Below are 21,385 nucleotides of genomic sequence, written 5' to 3'. Positions count from 1 at the left end.
CACACAGCCTCCGGACCCCTGTCTCTGGCAGCCTGATGATTAATGTATAAACTAGAAAGACATCTCATTGACTGCCTTCTAGCCCCATGAGCACAATGCGGTCGATAAATATTTATTGAATGTAATTTCCTGAGGCTTGCAGCCCTTGCTCTGTGATAGCTTACAAGCGAATAAGCCAGGATTGTTCAGGATGGTTGCGAATAAATATAAAAATGTATGTTAATGGAATCAAGCTAAGAATGAATGGTAAGAAAGAAAATATGTGTCCATCTGCAGACAAGACATCCAAGTGGTGCTAGATTTTGAACAAATAAGAAAGAAGTATGTCCCACAAGCCGCAGAAGTGAGAGTTGCAAGGGAGAAAAAGAAGAAAGCAAAAAGGGGAGAAATGAGAGGAGGGAGATTTATAAATGGCTCTATTTTGTACCAATAAAAATATATATGTTTTTTAAAGCCAGTATTTTTTATTCTCTCTGGCTTTATGTGCACAGTACCTTCATCTGTCACTAAAATAGTTCATACACTCAAGAAGTAGCAGTGTGAACTGAAATGCGCTCCTAAATTACATTTTTGCAATAAAAATAAAATGTGGTTTCTGCCACCCATTTGGAACTGCAGCATCAATATCTGATGGAATCCCCCTTAAGCCCCAGTCACAGTAGATTCTGAGTGGTGTATCACTAATTCAGGCATGAGGATGGGTGCTGGGTTACATTTATTAAATATATTGGACATTTATCCTGAGTTAAAAGTAAATTAAAATTTTGCATTTGAGGTAATATCCAAAGGGGACAATGTAATTACCACATTCTCCCCAAATCCCTGTGAAGCCTGAGAATGCACAGCCACAGTGAAGGCAGGAGCTCGTGGGTGGCTGACACCAGCATCTTCATGGCTGCACGTTCAGCTTTGTAAAAGCACGTACTTGCCTCTAGGAAATGATCAAAGAGATTTTAGCCATGACCTTCCAGGTATAGACCTTTGGCAAATTGGAAAGAAGACAACAGTGGTTGCACAAATCCAACTCCACTGGCTCCGATTCTGGGGTTCCCCTATCCACCACCCCATGACTAGAAAGGAAGCCAAGACTTCATTGCTATCAGGCAGTAATAAAGGGGCTGAACCAGGAGGGAAATCAAGGATTTTTAGAATTCTTTTCAGGATATCACCCCAAGGATGGACGGTCATCGGGTTTGTGGTGTACTGGACTTCTTAGAAGTAGCCAGACAGTGCTTGATTTACCACATTTTGAGAGTTGTCTTTGCGCTTTTGATGCTCTGTAGATGGCAGTTGAGTGACAGACTTTATAGCTGCCAACTAACCAATGAAACACCCAGAAATTGATAGAATACTACTCACCTCCACCATAGTATCTTTTGCAAGTCTCTTCCTGATTCCAGTCCCTCCTACCTCGAGACTACATACCCACTTTCCAAAAGAGACAGAAGGAAAAGATCCTGGGGGAGTTCCTTTGGGGTGGGAGGGGCTTTGATCACACAGGTAAAGCCTGACCTGAGGCATCCTAACATTTAGTCTTCATACACTGAACACCTTCAGTGGCATCGCTGTTAGAGACCAGAGAAGAAAAACCTAGGTCCCCAGCAAGAAGATGTGTTCTGAAGTTGAGAATGAGAAGCAGACGATCAGGGAAGCCTTCGTGAAAATGGAGCCATCAAGCTCCTAACACCGGGAAGATTTATTTGTCTAATCACAACGTGGAGAAGGGAAGGAGTCTCGAATACTTCCTGCCCTTCCAGCCGGATGCTCAGCACGCTCACCAAGTCCAGCATCCGCCTTATAAACACTTCAATAGCCCACCTGCCATTCCAAGTCTTGATTACCTCTGCCTCCTCTCTAAGGCTCCAAGGCATTTATCAGATTAACGCTAGAGGCCACATATCCTACTGTCATGTTTTGTGGCTGCTTATATTTATGTGCCTTTTCTCCTTGGAGAAATTAGAAGCTCAGAGTCCAGAAGGAAACACGGTGTTCTGGGTATGGCAGGTGTCCAGAGTGAATTTGAGGTGCATTTACTGAATGCAATTGCTTTGCTTGTAACCCTGGCCCCAGTTCCTGCCTTAGAGATCCTAGGTGTCCAAAGACTGTAAAAAAGAATTATGTGGAATTATGTGGAGCCAGCTGACAGCTGTGCTATTTGTCTGCTCATTTCTGAAGTCTCCTTTGACAGTTCAGTCCCATGGATGCCAGAAATACCTGCATGTCAGAGAATCAAATGCATGAGTCTGAGGATTTGTCACAAAATAAACACCAAAGGCAGGATCAGACATAATTCTTACTCTGAAAAAAATGCATATTTTAAGGAATAGATACATAAACTTGGCAAGAAAAAAAATTTTTCAGTGTGAGCAATCTTTATTGGCAGATGTTAAGAGGGCAAGACAGTAACAAATCCAGAAGGGATGGGAAAGGGGGTGGAGCTCCTCTCCTTTGAGGACCCTGTAACCAGGCCAGTGGGGTGGGGGCACTTGACCATGGCAACTTTGAGCCCAGCACCCTCCAGAGAACAAGATCCCAGGCAGGAGAGCCCCTCACATTGCTGGGGAAGGGAGCAGCACCCCAGAAGGGTGTCCGATCCCAGGCGGCTTGGTTCCTGCCCAACACACACCTTGACAGCTTGGGGCAGGGGTGTTAGGGGACGGGACTAACCTTAGCGTTTTAAAAGGCAGAGGACTTTTTAAGTGAAGAAGACAGACTTCATGTGATTATAGCTGATATGAAATGATGATTGGTATATTTATTCTAAAATCTCTGCTGAATCTCAGAGGCTGCACACAAATTTGGACATGGACACTTATTCAGATGCCACCATTCAGTGCTCGATCCCAAGTAAGAAATGAGGAAATGGCTCTGGGCCTGAAGTCATCATTCACTTTGCTTCCCCCTTTCCCGCAGTGGGGTTTCATCCACCCTGGCCTTTGGTGTGCTCAGCTGCGTCTGTCTGAGGAAGTAGAGAGTCTCTTTCTGTACATGAAGCACATGTTGTTAGCCACACATTAACTTTGCTATATTCAAAGAATTGGTGAAGATTTCTCCAGGAGCCATTGTTTTTTACTGGCTTCAGGCCACTCCTTTCTCATTCATACACACTGACTTACCTTTGAATTGTATGGACCCATACAGGGTTGCTGGCCTTTGAAATTGCCCCACCAGGACTTTAAAAATGACTATTTCTCTCCCCATTATTCCTTAGTCCAAAAGGATAAAGATATGCTTTATATTGAATACATTTACAGCATTGGTCTTAGTTTTCTGACTTCATGGTAAGCCACCGACCTACACTCGGGCATCAAGTCCCTAGCACGAGTATTCTAATGATGAAAATTTCTCTCCTGGAGTGTTGCTAGATGGGTTCTAAAATACTGAAAAAAATCTGACTAACTTTATGGATTTCAGTGTTTATGCCATAGAAGTCATAAAGCTTAAGGACAGAATATGACAAAGAAAACAGCTGTAAAACTCACCGGGTCTCAAAGGGCTTCTGGGGAACTTCTCATTGGGCAGGAGCAACGCATGGTCACCAGTGAAGATTTTGGGACCAAATTGGAATTTTGTCTCTTCTTCTCTGTTCCAGGTACATGGCCATCATTCACCCCCTCCAGCCCCGACTGTCAGCCACAGCCACCAAGGTGGTCATCTGTGTCATCTGGGTCCTGGCTCTCCTGCTGGCCTTCCCGCAGGGCTACTACTCAACCACGGAGACCATGCCCAGCAGAGTAGTGTGCATGATCGAATGGCCAGATCACCCCGACAAGGTTTATGAGAAAGTGTGAGTAGAGACAACCCTCCAGGGCCTTCGCTGTCCTTTCTTGTTCCTTCTCTCTTTCCATGTTCTTTTGTTGCTTAGGATTTAATGTGTATCTGTAAGCATTTCTCACAAGCCCTCTAATATCAGGTTAATGTGCCCATAGTTATCAGGGGACCATTATGTCCCAAACACTATTTTGGACTTTGAATGAAAATTTTTAACATGTAAAACCTGGGTCCTGTTATAGCATACCATTTGGGTGCACGTCCATATTCTTCATATGTTTTGCCAGAAACTTTGCCTGCCAGTGTCTGCATTCCTTTGCTGGGAACTTTTTCTTAACCTATGGAATGGCCCCTTGCCCTCTTGCACAGCATGGCAGAGGGTGAGGGAATGACCCCCCCACTCCCAGCAGTTCTCAACAAGGACTGCTGGGAGTTGGCGTGTGGATACCCCAGCCCCCTCGCCCTTCAGGCGGGGTGTCTCTGGGGTGTGTGTTTTCCTGTGTTCGGGCTTTACTCTTGGGATTAATTGCCAGTCACCCTGGTGGCAGCTGGCTTGATGACACGCCCTTTGTTGGCCCCACTCCATACTGGTGTTTCTTTCTTCTCCCAAATATGTCATTTGCACTTGAATCTTGGTCTCTGGATCTGTCTCTGGGGAAAACAAAACCAAAACAGCCAACTTCCAGGATTGTACAGTTGGAAAAATAAGATATATACATGTGAAATGCATGGGAAGGCCAGGCCAGGACACTGAGACCTTAGGAGTCACAGGCCCCCCCACAGGGCAGGCCTGCTTCACTTCCAGGGGCCTGACTGATCACACTGAGGGTTTTTCACAGGTATCCTGGCAATTTCTTCCAAGACTCCTTATCCTAGAGGCAATATTAAAGTGGCTTATTCTTTGTTTTGTTCTGTTCAAGTGAGCAGCAATGTGACATTTATATTACCAACCATTGTCTGGACTCAGAGCACGTTGATAATGTGGGTCCTTTTGAAAGTCCTCTATAATTGTCCAATCTTGGGTTCATTAAGTGAATCGTAAAAGAACACTGATGTTAGAGTCAGGAGATCTGGGTTTTAACTATGAGAATGCCAAGTTACCAGCTGTGTGACTGAGGGCAAGGTCACAGTCTCCCCTCACTGTTAGAATGGAAGAGGATCAAGCACTGCCTCCCATAAACAGCTGTTCTGGGGAGCGGACAAGACAATGTGTTCTCACCTTGTAAGCTAGGAGATGCCGCCCAGAAGGTGTGATGCTATTATCGCACCAAATCCATCAGGTAGCGGTATAGTCATTACAGGCCTTTGAGCTTATTAAATGGTAAAACGAGACACTGTACCCGTGGTCCCCAAGATTTGAGGGTCCAAAAGCCTGCTGCGCATAGAGGTATACAGAAAGCAATCCATAAGGCTCAGACTTTGCCTTCCAGATGTAGACAATGGGATTAATTGTTCAAGCAGTGGGAGGATTAATGCTCAGCCTAGGAGACATTGAACATTTTTCTTTCAAATGAAACTACAAGCCTGAGCAGGGTTGCACTGGAAGAAAGAACATAGCTTTACAAGCTGTACAGGACCCATGGACATGTTCAAGCCAGAATTTTCCCTCCAAAGGTTGGGAAAAAAATCACCCCATGAATTAAAGCTCATTATATAAACTGCTTCAGAAACTGCCATCAGCTTCATGGACTATAGCTCAGTTCTTAGTTCTCATGATCTTTCAAAGTCTGATCACCTTTCTGCAGCACTTTTTGTTTCAAATCAGCACAGTTTTTGTCTTCCAACAAATTCAAAATGTAACTTGGAAATATAGACTTATTTCCCCATTGATCTTTGGGATCTTCTCCAAGAAACAGTAGTGTTTAGTGTTTTACTTTTAAGCATGTTGCTGTTTCATGCTTATTAATAATCAGAAAGTCCTTTGAGATGCAATGTTTTTGACTGACTTATTTCCTTTCAAGTGTTTAAGGTAACTGCTGTTGGATGCATGGGTTGGTTTGCCATCATTGTTTATTTCATGATTTTAACCTAAAAAAAAAAAAAGAGTCTGGATTAAGAGCATCTGATTATATATAGTCAAGTCGTAAAAATGTTTATAGATGCAGTAGTAACTTGAAAGAGTCTACATTCACCATTTACACATTGTCTGTGATACAAACCCAAGTGGAAGCTCTACGCAAACCTATTTTATTTCTGTCAGTATCTGTCATAATGCTTTATAATTTTTTTAGGGAATTCAAGTTTTACCAGTTCTAAACTAAGCACTTAATTATTTTCTCTTCTGTTAGAACTAACGATTCCCATTTCCACAGTGTACAGTAATTCCAAATTTGAAACCAAAAGGAAACTTTGAGGCAGTGTAATAATTAGGATAAGACGGGCTATAGAATTAAATGAGGGATCGAGAATGATGTGAGGACCTGGCTACATCACTCTCCAGTTGAGTCATAATGGTCCAGTTATTTAAGCCTTTAAGCCTAATGGTACCTTCCACACAAAGGTATTGAGAGGACTAAATAAGATATGTGCTTAGCTCAGTGTCATGCACATTGAAAGGAGCCTAGAGAGTGTTAACTACAGTTATTAGTTGTCATTCATTGATCTGGGTACATGGGCAGATGACTGGCAGCAGACAGTGCGGTGGGCGGATGCTTGGGCCCAATTTGCCTGATGCATAATTTGTGTCAGATAATTGCATAAAAAGGTTTCATAGGTGGAGGGTATAGCTCAGTGGTAGAGTGCATGCTTAGCATGCATGAGGTCCTGGGTTCAATCCCCAGTCCCTCCATTTAAAAAATAAATAAATAAATCTAATTACCTCCCCTTCCAAAAAAAAAAAAAAAAGGTTTTATAAAAAGTCTTGGATTGCTGCATTTGCCTTCTGGCTGCACGGTTAACCTCTAATCCTGATCATTGATCACTGACTCTTTATTAATTCATGCATTAAATTAAGCACTTTTAAAAGAAAGGCAATCCAGTAAAAGAATGAGCAAAAGTTTTGAACGTGCCTCACCAAAAGAGCTACCCAAACAACCAATTAATATATAAAGAGGCACACAACTTTATTCGTCACCAGTGAAATGCAAATTAAAACCATAATGAGATCTTACTGTCCACCCATTAGACTAGCAAGTGTTAAGTAGTCGGATTAAATTAAGCATTTAGTATTCTTGGTGAAGACATAGAACAATGAGAACCTTTATAGACTGCTAGAAATATACATTGATAAAATAAAAATCCCCAAAATGGAATAGCTAAGTCAAATTTTTATAGTTGTCCTCCATATTGGATTGTACTCATTTACATTCCCACCGGCAACGTGTGAAAATTTCTGTTTTTCCACAGCCTCACCAACAGACTATATTGTCAGGATTTTTAACTTTTGCTCACTAAAGTTAAAAATGCACTTCTCTTATTAGGATTGGGGTTGAATTTCTTCATAATTTGAGTCATTTGCATGTATCTTATAATCTGCTGAATTCGTTTACTATATCATAAACAAATTCTTATGTCATTAAACATGTTTCTACAATTTGATATGAATATATATGTGTATATGTAAATAATAGGTTTGTTAACTAATCCTCTTCTTTGAAAATTGAATACTCCAATGATTTCTTTTCGCTGACCAAGAAGCTAAAACAGCAAACTTCAAAGTGGGCTGCTTCTAGCTACATCCCTAGCTCCCTGCTGGTTCAGTGTCCTCTGCCCATCCCCTGTCTACGTCTACCATCCGCAGTTACAGAACGTTACTCTAAAATCATAACACTCATGAAAGTGGAGACTTGAGCTCATTATTAATGCAATATTGTCATAATTTGTAACTGAGTCCTGCTGTAATTTCAGCAACTCAGTAGCTTAGCTTTGACAGCCCTAGTTAAACTCACACTACCTAGGAAGTCTTACAATGGTGAAGCATTGACTTACGAGGAAGAAAAGTTTCATGGGTAACCAAAAGTGACGCTTCCTAGTGGAGAAAAAAAAAGCACAGTGAAAGAAAGATGAAAGAATAAAGAAGAAATATTTGGCACTGCAAAATGCAAATAAATAGCTTTCAAAGTTATTTGGATCCAAGCCCACCCTTGAGAATGCTAAACAAGAGGCAGTGGTCCTGGAAGGTTGCAGGGCAATGCCCTGAGGACAAGGAAGACGAATGAGCCAACATTTCTTTATCAGAGGCCTCACCGACAAGGCCATGAAAAAGTCTGTAGCAAGAATAAAAGTGAGAAATAGATCCCAAAGAATGAGATTTAGACAAGCCTGGGGGATTTCAGCTTCCCCGAATAATTTATTAATATTGGTCACATGTCATTTTATGTTAAACTTCTTTGCACGTAACTTTGTGTTAAAGTTTTAGCACAAAGTAAGAGGTGCCTGTTTGGAATCCCAAATATTACCAATCATCTTGGGAAAACAAGCTATGTCAGAAAACAGCATCACTCATGATTCTACTTACCTGGAGATTTTGTGGAAGTGCATATGAATGTGGATATATTAACTCTAATGTAATTCTCTATGAATACCAATTGTAACAGAAGATTATAAATACATGCCTTCGTCTTTATTTAGCCTTTGTATGTCATGATCCACCATCTTAGCTGAAATTTTTATATTTATAAATATTCTTTACTTTCATTAATAATAATGAAAATTTAAAATCAACAGAGAGTAAGAAAGAAAAAAGAATATTAGAAAAAGTATCTGCAGTGTTACTTCCCCAGTTTTCCACACTCTTGATTATTTCACAAATGGGAAAGAAAAAAAAAGTGTGTCTCCTTTGCCAAGCTACTCCAGGCCTTGGCCAAAAGGGTGCCAGCATGTTTGTGTTTCCAGGATTGTTTATGCTAGCTGCTGTGATTAATCTCCTCCCCGACACCCACTACATTTATATAGCCCAGCACTCCTGGTACTGTCACCGCTGTTGATGGAAAGCAGTTAAACCAATAATGAAAAGTGCATTGACATGTCAGGGGGAAATGGTTGCATAAAAACAAGCCTAAAAGCAAGCATCAAACAAGCATAAAAACAAGTCAGGGTTAACCCTGACTCCCAGAAGAAAAAAAAAATAGAATGAACAAAGTAAAGAAGAAGAAGGAGAAGAGGAAGAAGGGGGGAGGAGGAAGGAGGATGGGAAAAGAAAGGGAAGGGGAAGGGGAAGCAAGAGGAGAGAGAGGAGGAGGAGGAGGAGAGGGAGAAGCAGCAGCAGCTTACATTAATGCAGAAACTAGGAAGGTTGCCCTACAAATGCCAGAAATTTCACTACACTATGCAGATAGAGACAAAGAGGAGGCCGTAGCCACAAGGGCTGTCGTGGGCAGTACATCCTGCACACCTAATTAGGAGGTGGAAGTGTAAGCCTGAAAAAGATGGGACCACTCAGTTTGGGATTCTTTTGTACTATCACGATCAATTTCCAAAGGTAGCTGACCTTACTGAGAAAGAAAGGGAGAAAGCACATCCAGGCCTGAACGGGTAATGGGATGTAAGATCAAATGGGTGGTTTTCTATGAAACTGTAAATAATCACATGGATACAGCTTGAGAGGGGAGGAATGAGAGTACTGTTCAGGAATTACATTTATAAAAGGCTCTGGGGATCAAAATATGTGCAGAGAATTTCTTTCAAATATCCTATAAGCACTTAAAGAGTTCAGAACTCTATGGAGAACTTGCTAATTTATTACACACATTTGATAGGACTTAAATGTAAAAAGTTGACAAAGGAAGCTCTGAAAGTAAACTTTCAGGCCAATTCCATTTACAAATATAGATACAAGACTCACCAAAAAAATTCAAAATTTTATTAAGATAGCAATGTTTTGCTTCTGAGCATGACCTTTTCCAGCAAATAAGATTAGTAAGTTACTAGGAAACTGTTACTATATTTTATCAAATTAATTGGCCAAAGGGAAGTATCGTATTTTTGTCTCAGTAAATGTCAAAAATAAATTTGTTAAAATGTAGTATCTATTAACAAAAAAATAGCTTATATCAGTAATAGTCCTTGAGAAAATAAAGTGACTAACAGATATCCTTTAAACAGAAACCAAAAAAACACAGAATAATTAAGAAATGGGAATTATATGGAGAGAATGAAAAACATCATGCTATTTTAGACTTTACTGAATGGCATAAGAGAATATTTGAGAAATATTATTTCACATGATCCAAGGCCTGTAAAACACGTAAGGGTAGGGAAACAGTCCTCCTTCTCTGAATGCATAGTTTTCATCTGTACACCAGTGTTCATAGCAGCAGTATTCACCATAGCCAAAAACGGTGAAAACACCCTTCTATCTTTATATAATTCCGGAAAGCTATCAATTCTTCTCAAATTATTCCAACAAGTATGTTTAGGTAGCTGTTAAAGCAAATCATTTGAAAGAGTAAATGGATGAAAAATAATTCAAGAAGAGTTTGAACAAAAACAGTTAATTTTGATATCAGCAAAATAACAAAAAAGTGATAAGAAGTAACTTGCTCTTCCAAATAGTAAAACACTCAGTCCTGGGAATAGAATTGGTCAATAAAAAGCAGAATAGAAATCACACACACACACACACAGAGAAACCCAAGGATTTAACATTTTGTATAGGGTATATGCTACAGATCATATGTCAGTTCTGTAAGGATTATCCCATAACTTTCTTTGGAAACCTGACAACCACCAAATCTGTAGGATTCTGTAACTCAAATGAGTTAATGGGTGACCACATAACCCACTGCTATCCCCAGCTTAGAGAGTCACTATATACATTAACATACTGAAGCTTCTAAGAGCCTTTCCATTTAAAATTGTTTTAATTTATTTTTTGAGGTAATATATTCATGTGGTTTAAAAACCGGGAAGTGTAAAAAGGTAATCAGAAAGTGATTTCTTCCTCTAACCAGTGTTTTTAGTTCCTAGTAAGCCTTCCAAAGTTCCTTTATACTTATCTAAAAAAGTTTAAGTATATATTCTACTTGTTTCCTTTCTTAACACAAAGTATCATATACCCTATTCTTATTTTCCTCACTAACAATTTATTTCAGATATATCCCATCAGTATAGAGCAAACATTCTCATTTTTGTTTATAGCTGCATAATATTCCTTTGTATAGAAAAAACATTGTTTATCTGGCATGATATTGATGTATATTTGGATTGCTTCCAGTGTTTAACTATTTCAAATTAAATTGTAATGAATAGGCTCTACTCTGATAATTTTGCAGCAAAGAAATCTGATGGTTTTTCTTAAACCTTGTGTTTCCCAAATTTATTTGATCATAGAATTCTCCTTTTAACTAACCCCTGTTAACATCCCATAGAAATATTGTCCATAAAACATATTCTGGAAAAATTCTGGGCTAATCATAAAAATGTTTTTCTTTCTCACAACTTAAAACCAATATAAATTCCAAACAAATTGGGATAGGGTAGAAGCTTTTGAAGCGTAGCACTCAAGGCAAAACCAAAATGAAAGAAATTGTTGGTTTGAGTACTGACATTACATAGTGATACAGATATAGACATATTTGTTAAATACTGTGGATGTCAGGAAACTTTGTGAGGAAGTTCTGCACATGACAAACTAAGAGAAAAACGTCAGAGACAAACCACTGATATAACTAACACAGAGGAGCTCTAACTAATCCATAAGAATAAGGCAAGGATCAAAAATCTAACAGTTCATCCATGAAAGAATATGAAAACCTGTATTCCAATAACGGATACAACTTTCTCCTTAATTTACCAGCTCAGGTTAAACTTAATACATATGTTAAGTATTAAAAAGTTTATGGGAAAGATAAGTTCTGTTTTCAGGAGGATGCTTTGCTCCTATCTATCAAGATTTTAAAATATACACTTGATCTGGGTTAACAAGTATATTCTCCTGAAGTCATACAGCAGGAATGTATATGCAATCTGTTGATATCAGCATGATTTATAAGGTTATAAACTTAGAAGCAAATGCCCAATGGTAGAGGATGATTAAATCAGTAGTGGATCATCCACACAATGAAAAACTGTGCAGTCATTAAAAATAGCATTGCACAAGCATGTTCATTAATATGAAAATATATTCATGATATTCCAATCAGTAAATAAAGCAGGCTTTAAAGTAATGTGTAGAGTATAGTACCATACTGTGTTTTTAGAGTGTTTACTTGTACTTGTAGATTATAGGGGGACAGTCTGAAATGATACACAGTAAAGTCTAATGCTCAGTTTTTATCTTGGAAGTGGGATTACAGGTCATTTAAATTTTTTATTCTTGCCCATCTGAAATTTAAGTTGCTTCCAACTGAAAATAAATTTTTACCTGCAATGCATTTTAAAATTCAGTAATGTGAAAATTTTAAGGCATCCACTTCTAGAAGAAAAATATTATTGCTTAAAAAAAATCACTAGGGCATAAAAAGATGAAATAAAAATGAATATTTTAGCACCTGAAAAATAGTTAGGCTAATTATATAGTTATTAGACCAGAGTTATTTTCTCACAATTCTTTAGACATTGTTCTTCTGGCATTTAGTTTTGTGAAGAAATTGGACATCATCTGATTTTTGCATTTTACATAATTTGTGATATCTGCCTGTATGCATTTAAGATTTTTCTCCATTCTTTATATTAAAAAAACAGAATGCATGTATATTTGGAAGTTTATATTACATTTTTCTATCATTTCTGAGACCTTTCAACTTTAAGTCACATCTCTAGTTCAGGGAAATTTTCTTTAAATTAAAATTAAATTAAAATTGTCCTCTCCTCAGAGTTAATGCCATGTATAAATTGTTTCCCTCAAGTCTGTTCTCCATGTCCCTTACTAATCTTGGTCATTTCTTTCTCGTTTTTCTAGTTTCTGGGTGAATTCTCAAGCATTTAAAGAGGATTATCTGTTCTTTCTGCTTCCTTTGCATTTTTAATTCTGTAATCATATGTTTTCCCTTGAAAGCAATATTTCCTGCCTTTTTCATATGTGCAACAGCTTCTCAAATCTTGTTTTAAAAGCAAATAAGGGATTACTTGGATTTTCCACAAGTTTCTTGAAGCAAGATCTTTCACAGAGATGCATTGGTTCCCATTGTCAGATTTGCCAAATATCAAATGATTTTCTCTTTTTGCTCATCTTTATAAAGCGGAGCCCAGTGTGGAGAGTTAAGTTGGATTCAGAGTTGTAGGGGTCCCTCCTCAAATCTTTCAATGGCAGATGAAAAGAAAAGGAGAAAGTGTGGGTTTACCATGGTTTCCTCCTCCCAGCTGCTTCCTCCCTCGGGGGATCCCAGAGATATTCAGACCCTTGCCCCCTTCTCTAGACATTAGGGTTTATGCCCCAGCTGTTCAAGCTCTGGAGCTGACAGTTTCTTACCCTGATGCCTTCTGCACTGGGGCAGCTTCCTCACATCTGTTTTCGGTAGACACCCTGTACTAGCTTCCAGCACTGAAATGGATTTCTACTTTTTTTTTTTTTTTTTTTTTTAACAATTTCAGGGACTACTCCAGAAGGAGAGGGAATTAACTACATTGGGCTTAAACTGGAGTATCACATCCCAAATTTTAAAATGATCCCTTTTATATTTTTCAACTAATAACATAGCAAAGTAATTTTTAAAAATTTTTATTGAATTGTGGTTGATTTACAACGTTAGTTTCAGGTGTACAGCAGAGTGATTTAGTTATACGTACACATACATTTTATTTTTTTCTTTTCAATTATTTTCTTTTATATGTTAGTACAAGAAATTAGATATAGCTTCCTGTGCTCGACAGTAGGTCCTTGTTTACCTATTTTATCTGTAGTAGCATGTGTCTGTTAATCAGTCCCCAGCCCCTAATTTATCCCTCCCTGCCCTTTCTCCTTTGGTAACCATAGTTTGTTTTCTATGTCTATGAGTCTGTTTTTGGTTTGTAAATAGAATTTGTATCATTTTTTTTTGAATTCCAGATATAAGTGATATCATATGATATTTGTCTTTCTCTGTCTGACTTACTTCACTTAATATGATAATTTCTAGATCCACCCATGTTGCTACAAATGGCATTAATTCATTCTTTTTAATGACTGAGTAATATTCCATTTTGTATATATACTGTATCTTATTTATCCAGTCATCTACTGATGGACATTTAGGTTGTTTCCATGTCTTGGCTATATTGTACATAGTGCTGCTATGAACACTGAGGTGCATGTGTCTTTTCAAATTATGATTGTCTTTGAATATTATGTCCAGGAGTGGGATTGCTGTATCATATGGTAAGTCTATTTTTAATTTTTTAAGGAACCTCCATACTGTCCTCCATAGTGGCTGCACCAATTTACATTCCCACCAACAGTGTAGGAGGGTTCATTTTTGTCCACACCCTCTTTAGCATTTATTATTTGTAGACTTTTAAATGATGTCCACTCTGATTGGTGTGAGGTGATAACTCCTTGTAGTTTTGATTTCTATTTCTCTAATAATTAGCGATATTGAGCATCTTTTTATGTTCCTGTTGGCCATCTGGATGTCTTCTTTGGAGAAATGTCTATTTAGGTCTTCTCCCCACTTTTTGATTGGTTTTTTTTTTTTTTTAGTATTAAACTGTATGAGCTGTTTGTATATTTTGGAAATTAGTCCCTTTTTGCTTGTGTCATTTGCAAATATTTTCTCCCAGTCTATGAGTTGTCTTTTCATTTTGTTGATGGCTTCCTTTGCTGTGCAGAAGCTTTTAAGTTTAATTAGGTCCCATTTATTTATTTTTGCTTTTATTTCTATTACTCTAGGAGCTGGTTTGAAAAAAAATATTGCTGAAATTTATATCCAAGAGTGTTCTGCCTATGCTTTCCTCTATGAGTTTTATAGTATCTGGTCTTACATTTGGGTCTTTAATCCATTTTGAGTTTATTTTTGTATATGGTGTTAGAGAATGTTCTAATTTCATTCTTTCACATTTATCTGTCCAGTTTTCCCAGCACCACTTATTGAAGAGACTGTCTTTTCTCCATTGTGTGGTCTTGCCTCCTTGTTGTAGATTAATTGACCTTAAGTACGTGGGTTTAGCAAAGTAATTTGTTTTTACGAGTGTATCTTTTATCTAATCATTTTATTTATTCTAATAGTATTTAAGCTGACTTTTTTTCTATGAATACAATCATATCATCTGCAAATAATAATTATTGACTTCATCTTTCTAGTGGTTACACTTCTTATTTCTGCTTCATGTTGTTTATAATGACCAAAACTTTTACAGCATTGAATAATAATGATTTTATTAACTTTCTTACAGTTCTGGGAATGCCTCCAGAACTGTACTATTAGGTAGGTTTTTGGCTATTGAATTTAAGACAGGAGAGAAGGGGGCAGGGCACAGCCATGAAGGCAATGACACAGCAGTTATCACCAAGATGGCAGGAGATTCAACTCTCAATAGACCTGGAGGCCAAAGATGGCAGGAGATTTGACTTCCAGTAGATCCTGAGCTTCATTATGCACTTATTGTAACATATTAGCGTGGTAATTGGCACTCCCACAGACTCTGTAACAGTTCCAAGGCTAACTAAAAAGTCAAAACGTGGATAATGGCCCAGTTCCCAGCAATCCAAGCCCCTTCCCCAAACTAGTTGGAATAATGCTCACACTTGTTAGCATATGAAGTTACCAAGCCCATAAAAACTAGTAGCCCTTGCATCTCCTGGCCCATCTCATTTTTTCTAGCTGATCCCATGCTTGGAGGCTACCACTCTTCCTTGAGTAAAATGGTCCACATTCTGCCTATGAAATGTGTATTTCCTAGGACCCTCTGCCACTTTTTCTTGCCTTCTGAGATGGCTCACACTCTGTCAATGGAGTATGTATCTACTTTTTCTTTAAACTAAACACCCACACCCACGCCTTGTGGTCTCTCTGACCTTCTGAGATGGCCTACACTTGGTTTATGGAGTGTGCATCTCTCTAAATAAATCTACTTTTACTCAATTATGGCTGGCTCACTTTTGAATTCTTTTCTTATTTAAAAAAATTTTATTGAGCTATAATCATTTTACAATGTTGTGTCAAATTCCAGTGTACAGCACAATTTTTCAGTTGTACATGAACATACATATATTCATTGTCACTTTTTTTTTTCACTGTGAGCTACCACAAAATCTTGTATATATTTCCCTGTGCTATACAGTATAATCTTGTCTTATCTATTCTGCATACGCCTGTCATTATCTACAGATTTTGAAATCCCCAGTCTGTCCCTTCACATGTCCCGCCCCCTTGGCAACCACGAGTTTGTATTCTGTGTCTATGAGTCTGTTTCTGTTTTGTATTTATGTTCTTCTTCTTCTTTTTTTTTTTTTTTTAGATTCCACGTATAAGCAATCTTATATGGTATTTTTCTTTCTCTCTCTTTCTGGTTTACTTCATTTAGAATGACATTCTCCAGAGACATCCATGTTGCTGCAAATGGCATTATGTTGTCATTTTTATGGCTAAATAGTATTTCATTATATAAATATACCAAATCTTCTTTATCCAGTCATCTGTTGATGGACATTTAGGCTGTTTCCATGTCTTGGTTATTGCAAATAGTGCTGTTATGAACATTGGGATGCAGGTGTAATTTTGAAGTAGGGTTCCTTCTGGATATATGCCCAGGAGCGGGATTCCTGGGTCATATGGTAAGTCTATTCCTAGTGTTTTGAGGAATCTCCATTCTGTTTTCCACAGTGGCTGCACCAAACTGCATTCCCATCAGCAGTATAGGAGGGTTCCCTTTTCTCCACAGCCTCTCCAGCATTTGTCATTTGTGGACTTTTGAATGATGGCCATTCTGACTGGTGTAAGGTGATCCCTCATAGTTTTGATTTGCATTTCTCTGATAATTATTGATATTGAGCATTTTTTTCACGTGCATGTTGATCATTTGTATGTCTTCCTTGGAGAATTGCTCTGTCCAGTTTGGGATTGGGTTGTTTGTTTTTTTCTTATTGTGTCATATTAGCTGCTTATATATTCTGGAGATCAAGCCTTTGTCAGTTTCATCGTTTGCAAAAATTTTCTCCCACCTTGTAGGTTGTCATTTTGTTTTACTTATGGTTTCCTTTGCTGTGCAGAAGCTTGTAAGTCTAATTAAGTCCCATTTATTTATTCTTGCTTTTATTTCTATTGCTTGGTTAGACTGCCTTAGGAGAACATTTTTGAGATGTATGTCAGATAATGTTTTGCCTATGTTTTCTTTTAGGAGCTTTATTGTATCTTGTCTTATGTTTAAGTCTTTGATCCATTTTGAGTTTATTTTTATGTATGGTATAAGGGAGTATTCTAGCTTCACTGATTTAGATGCTGCTATCCAGTTTTCCCAACACCATTTGCTGAAAAGACTGAATTCTTTTCTGCATTAAACCCAAAGAACCTCACTTGGAGGGGCACATCCCAGGGACTCAGCCAAGACTTGGGACAAGGCCATCCTCTTGTGCCCCATTTTTCCTGTATCAGTTTCACAGTTAAATTTAATTTATTGAAAACTAATCTTGTTTTCTGAAACAGCAATGGAATTAGCAAAGGAACTCACCCATAAAACCAGCTAGCCCTAGAGTCTTATGGAAAGACTCTATAACACATTGTTTAATTCTATTACTGCTACAGTATTTTTTTCAATTTGTTAATGTATATTTTTAAGAAAAAATATTTTATAGTGACTTTCAATTTAATAATATACAATTATATACCATCTTTAATTTTTTAAATTTCTATTTTATTTTTATTCCAAAATACTTGCCAAAAGAGATTATTTATCTATTTTCATTCATTAACTTTTGCTCATATTTTTATTTTTCCTTCTGGTTTTATAGAAGTTTAAATGTACATTTTTTGAATTTCTGAGTTGAATACTTCATCCACTTATTTTTAATTTTCAAATAGTGAGACCATCTAACACTTAGATCCACTTTGTCTCCATTCCAGTAGCTCTGATATATATAGTGCTTTCATATCCTCAACTTTTAAAATAATTTACCACTGTATTTTTCCAAATACTCAGTAGGTATTCAGAAAAGTTTTTTTTTTTTAAGTCGAAGATAGATAGAGGCGTTCTTTCTTTTTTTTCTTTCTTTCTTTTCTCTCTCTCTCTCTCACACACACTGTTCTCATTTTCGTTTGTGCTGTGCTTTGAGCACTTTCATACTTTGTGGTATACAAGATGCTCTAGGCTTACCCTGTGTATTTTCTGCCCCAGACCTATAATCAGCCGTTTCCCTAAGGGGTCCTGGTTTCTTTTATTGGAGAATGGCATTTGAAACCTAGATCTGAGCTCTAGATGTATTATTGTCATTTTAAAAAATTACTTATTTAATTTATTTTTTTGAAGGGGGAGGTAATTATATTTATTTATTTTTTTAATGGAGGTACTGGGGATTGAACCCAGGACCTCATGCATGTTGAGCATGTGCTCTGCCACTGAGCTATCCCCTTGCCCTTATATTATTGTCATTTTTAAATGGCTTAACAATCACTAAAATTTTCTCAGTTTTTTATTTCTAAATGTTGTTAACTTGACAGATAGAACCTACATGAACAAAAGCTCTCTAGGCTTCTCAGTAATTTTTATGAGTGTAAAAAGCTTCTAATAACAAGTGGTTGGAAACAACTTCTGTAGATCTGCCCTTTTAAAAGTGTTTTTTATTCCATTTCATAAATACAGTTCATAAACAGTGATTTACTGTCATCTCTATATACTTTTGTTTTACCAGTTATTACCAGTTTATTAGCTCTATGGCTTCCTGATTTTGAATCCCCATTTTGACTCATCTCTCATTGTCCTGGAGCATGTCTTTTGGTAGTTTCTTTGGTACTTTCTTGCATATTTGAGAGTTCCTTTTCATAGAAATGGCAGCTTGATTGGGTATAGATTGTCAGAATATTGTGTATCCTTTTAAGCTCTGCAAAGTTTGCTCTTTTGTTGTTTGAAATCAAAAATGGTCTCTTCTTTTATGGATAACCTGAAATGTACTCCGAGATACCTATAGAATTACATGTTGACCTAGGAAATTCAAACAGGATCAAAATATTACATCTGCCCATAATCAAATCATCACTGTCAATTTTTATGCCAAGATATATTTTAGATATGAATTTTTTTTTTTTTACTCTATTTTAGTTTGTACTCTTTGGCTGCACTTAAAAGAGAGTGACTTTGGATAGTGTATCAGTTAGCTCCTGCTGAGTCACAAACCACTCCAAAATGCAGTGGTTTAAAGTAACAACTATTCATGCAGGTCATGATTTTGTTAGTTGGTTGGTTGGTCTGGTTTGTTGGACTCTCTCATATGTCTTCAGGTTATGTGACTGCTGGAAAACCTAGGAACCCTTATTCACATATCTGGCACTTGGAAGATTGTCAGCCAGGATGAGAAGGGTGACTGAACCTTTGTGAATGAGACGGTGTTTCTCATCATCCAGCAGGAGGGCTCAGGCTTCTTCTCCTGGATTTCAAAAGCAGCAAGAGAGGACAAGTCCCAGTGCGCTAGTGTTTTTCAAGTCTCTGCTTGTCCCACATATGCTGATATGCCATTGGCCAAACAAACCATGTGGCAGAAAACACGTACATATCTTTACTTTTAATTGCTGAGGAGAGCCTGGCATTTATTTCTCAGGCACAATTCCAGAATTAAGGATGATGATTGATGGCCAAGAGCTTACTCCCAAAGTAGTCCACAGCAGGGCCATCATTCATCAGCTTTGTGATTTTGGGAAAGTCACTCCACTAATTTCCCAAGCTTCAGTTTTCTCATCTGAAAATTGGAAATAATAATAGTACCTACTTCATGAGTTATTGTGAAGATTAGATGAAACAGTGCATGTGAGCACTTAGCACTGTGTGTGGTACTTAATAACAATCCAATGAATGCTGACAGCCACTAATTCTTAAGTTGTTTTATTTAATTATTATTACAGATAGGGTAGATCTTGCAGCACCATTGATGGGAAGATCACCAAGGATGTTTAGTGAATTGGGAGTTGCATTCCTTTGACTCATGAAATTACTTTCTAGTTCCCATGAACTTTCTTTTTTGACTTATTCTTCTTTAAAGGGGAGAGCTATGGTTACAGTGTGATTTATCATTTCATTCACTCACTTAGCAAGTATTTGTGAACACTTGCTTTGTGGCAGGTATTATGCTGAAGATATATCAATGGCCAAGACATCGTCCATGGCCTCAATGCCCTTAAAGTCTATGAGTCAATCAGAGAGGTGAAGGACATATAAATACCGTGGTGGGAGCTACAAAGATAGGAAGTCCACAGTGCCAGGAAAACACAAAGAAGGCTGTCATTAAACCGGGATAATGAAATTTTCAACAGACCATGGTGAGCCAAATAACACAGAGACAGGGTCTTAGAAGGAAAAAGGCAGCTTTGTCGCTTTGCGGGGCAAAGGAGACTCACAGCAGGCTAGTGCCTTCCAAACTGTGAGCCCACCTTGAGATTGGGGCTTATATATACAAACATGTGGGAACATAAAGGTGGTAATGATCAACAAGAGTCTCTGGTGAAAACTCTTTCTAAATCTTGATGAGTCCGTTTTGGTGTCATGGGATTATCTGGTGGTCTGGAAGGTATTCAGCCCGGACCTTCTTTATCTGGTTAGACCCATCTGGTGGCACAGAGGAACTCTGAAGGGGCTGGCAATTCTCCTGAGTTTACCATTCTGTGACTCTCTTCCTGAAAAACAACTCAGAAAACATGACTATAAATTTTAATTGTCAGAGCAAAGTAGAAAAAAAAAAAAAAAAAAAAGCAAAGTTAGCAACCTTAGCTTTACCAATGGGCCTGGGGCTGGGAGCAGTGTCCAGTCAGTCAGGTTTGCTGACCATTCTAAAAGCAAGCAGTAAGCATAAAGCCAAGAATTTGTTAGCCTAAGTGTGGCCATTTTATTATTTCTCCTTCAGTATCAGAAATGCTTCAGTTCCTCCAGGTGAATAGTCTGCTTGGTTTAAAAGATCAGGTCTCAGCAGGGGAGAAGTGATTAGGAAAGGCAAGGAGGTGCTCAGACATCCAATTATTTGTTTAAAACAGCAAGGGATGGGGAAGTCAGTGACAGCCTGGAGATAAAGCTGGGAGAGTGCTGACTTGAACAAAAGGAACTTTAACCACAGATCTCTGCTTGAACTTGTTTGGGACTGATGGGGCTTCATTACCCAAGAATTTTAGTTAGTTTTCACTTGAATTTATACTTCTACAGCTTTTCTCAACATTCAACCTTGTCAAACGTGTGTTGTGAATGATAAGTGTTCTTTGCAACCATCTAGTAACAGTGAGAGAACTACAAGTTCCCCCTAGAAGGACTCTTGTTTCTTTAAGGTCAGAATTCTGAAAAGACGTTTTATCAAGTGACTTTCTCTACTGACTGCATATGCAATAAAGGAGCATCTGCCATTTTCAGGGTGAGATTTCCTTTAATTCACAATTAAGTACTTGTAGGTGTCAGTTGTGTACATACCTAAATCTGTCTGGTGTGTTAGTTGGAGGCTGGCTTTCTGACACCCCTCATTTATTCAGACTCTCACCTAATCACCCAATCCAGACCATTCAGTGTCTCTCAACTGAGTAACTCCTACTGTCTTTCAACTGGGCTCTCCCAGTATTTTTCAGCTGGAAGGTATTTT

At 38.0% G+C, this 21,385-nt stretch overlaps 1 protein-coding gene across 1 annotated transcript in view; it reads left to right on the top strand.

The window, feature by feature from the left end:
• TACR1 (tachykinin receptor 1) overlaps nucleotides 1-21,385 on the top strand; it is a 171,135-nt gene that overhangs the window by 98,278 nt on the left and 51,472 nt on the right. The window contains exon 2 of the mRNA XM_010953344.3: nucleotides 3,593-3,787. Within this exon, the coding sequence (XP_010951646.1) occupies nucleotides 3,593-3,787 (195 nt within the window). The remainder of the gene's footprint in view (nucleotides 1-3,592; nucleotides 3,788-21,385) is intronic.

Source organism: Camelus bactrianus, chromosome 15 (genome assembly GCF_048773025.1).
Source record: "Camelus bactrianus isolate YW-2024 breed Bactrian camel chromosome 15, ASM4877302v1, whole genome shotgun sequence".
Classification (NCBI taxonomy): Eukaryota; Metazoa; Chordata; class Mammalia; order Artiodactyla; family Camelidae; genus Camelus; species Camelus bactrianus.
This window is presented reverse-complemented; position numbering and strand designations above follow the sequence as displayed.